The 1,142-nt window shown below is 37.3% G+C and overlaps 1 protein-coding gene across 2 annotated transcripts; it reads right to left on the bottom strand.

Annotated features, from left to right (window-relative positions):
- Window positions 1–498: 498 nt before the first annotated feature.
- On the bottom strand, window positions 499–765 carry LOC133082412 (ATP synthase subunit f, mitochondrial-like). 2 transcript variants are annotated; one of them, XM_061179006.1, is made up of 2 exons: window positions 646–765; window positions 499–528 (listed from the first exon to the last, which is right to left on the bottom strand). In XM_061179006.1, exons 1-2 carry the CDS (start codon window positions 763–765, stop codon window positions 499–501), a joined length of 150 nt encoding a protein of 49 aa, XP_061034989.1. The 2 variants fall into 2 exon arrangements, with proteins under 2 accessions (XP_061034989.1, XP_061034988.1); XM_061179005.1 differs by having other exon boundaries at window positions 499–765.
- Window positions 766–1,142: the final 377 nt, after the last annotated feature.

Here is a 1,142-nt window from a genome sequence, read left to right as displayed (position 1 = left end):
GATTTTTAGAAAATGTGACATATATACAATAAAATATTATTCAGTCATAAAAGAAGGAAATCCTGCCATTTGTGACAACATGGATGGATCTTGAGGACATTATACTAAGTGAAGTCAGGCAGAGAAAGACAAATACCAATACTATATGATCTCATTTGTATGTGAAATCTAAAAAAAAAAAAAAAGTCAAAAACAAAAATATAAAACTGAAGCCATAGATACAAGAGAACAGATTGATGGTTGCCAGAAACAGTGAGTGAAATGGGTAAAGGTGGTCAAAAGCTGCAATTTTCCAATAATAAAATAAATAAGTCATGGAGATATAATGTACAGCATGGTGAGTATAGTTAATAATACTGTATTACATACTTGAAAGTTGCTAAGAGAGATTTTTTTTAACCAGTCATCTTTTATTGGGTGTTAATTCTCCGTTAGGATATGAAAGGATTCAGGGGTGCCCGGCAAAGGTCATGGTCAAGAATGCAGAGTGCACCCTCTTCAGTGGTACTCACGTGGCTGCTCATGTTCAAGTTCCTTGTAAGAACAGCAGTAGTTGAAAATCACATAAGCTGCCAGCACCATAGAAAGCCCAGCGATGCTCCCTTTCTTCACATTGAAATACTTGTTGTAATACCAGTAATAACCTCTTTGAAACGCTCCAGCAATGCCTTTAGGGATGAAACCCCACATTATTATCCAGCTAGGCAGCTCCTTTAATTTGACATCCAGGAGCTTCTTCTCCTCCAGTGGTACAACTGATGTCATCTTAGAGTCCTGGCTGTCTGCTCCAACATGAACTCTTCCATGTTGAGCAAGGTTTGAGGCATAACTAAAGGCCTTCCCACATTCTTCATCTTCATAGGGTTTCTCACCACTATGAATTCTCTGATGCAAAAAAGAGATGAATTTTTCCAGATATAAATGTCTTTCTATCACTGATTATTTTATAACTTCAATCCAAATCTGTAATCCAGCTTCTTGTCTCTTCTTTCACAACCATTCAGTGTTCTTCTCCTTGCTCCAGTAACACAATTATGTCTGGCTCATAAATGGAATGGCCCACTAAGACCAAATTACTATTGTTCTCCATCATCACATCATAGTACAACTTCTTCTGAACAGGATCAAGAAATTCCCACGCA

The sequence above is a fragment of the Eubalaena glacialis genome, chromosome X, assembly GCF_028564815.1.
Source record: "Eubalaena glacialis isolate mEubGla1 chromosome X, mEubGla1.1.hap2.+ XY, whole genome shotgun sequence".
Taxonomy (NCBI): domain Eukaryota; kingdom Metazoa; phylum Chordata; class Mammalia; order Artiodactyla; family Balaenidae; genus Eubalaena; species Eubalaena glacialis.
This window is presented reverse-complemented; position numbering and strand designations above follow the sequence as displayed.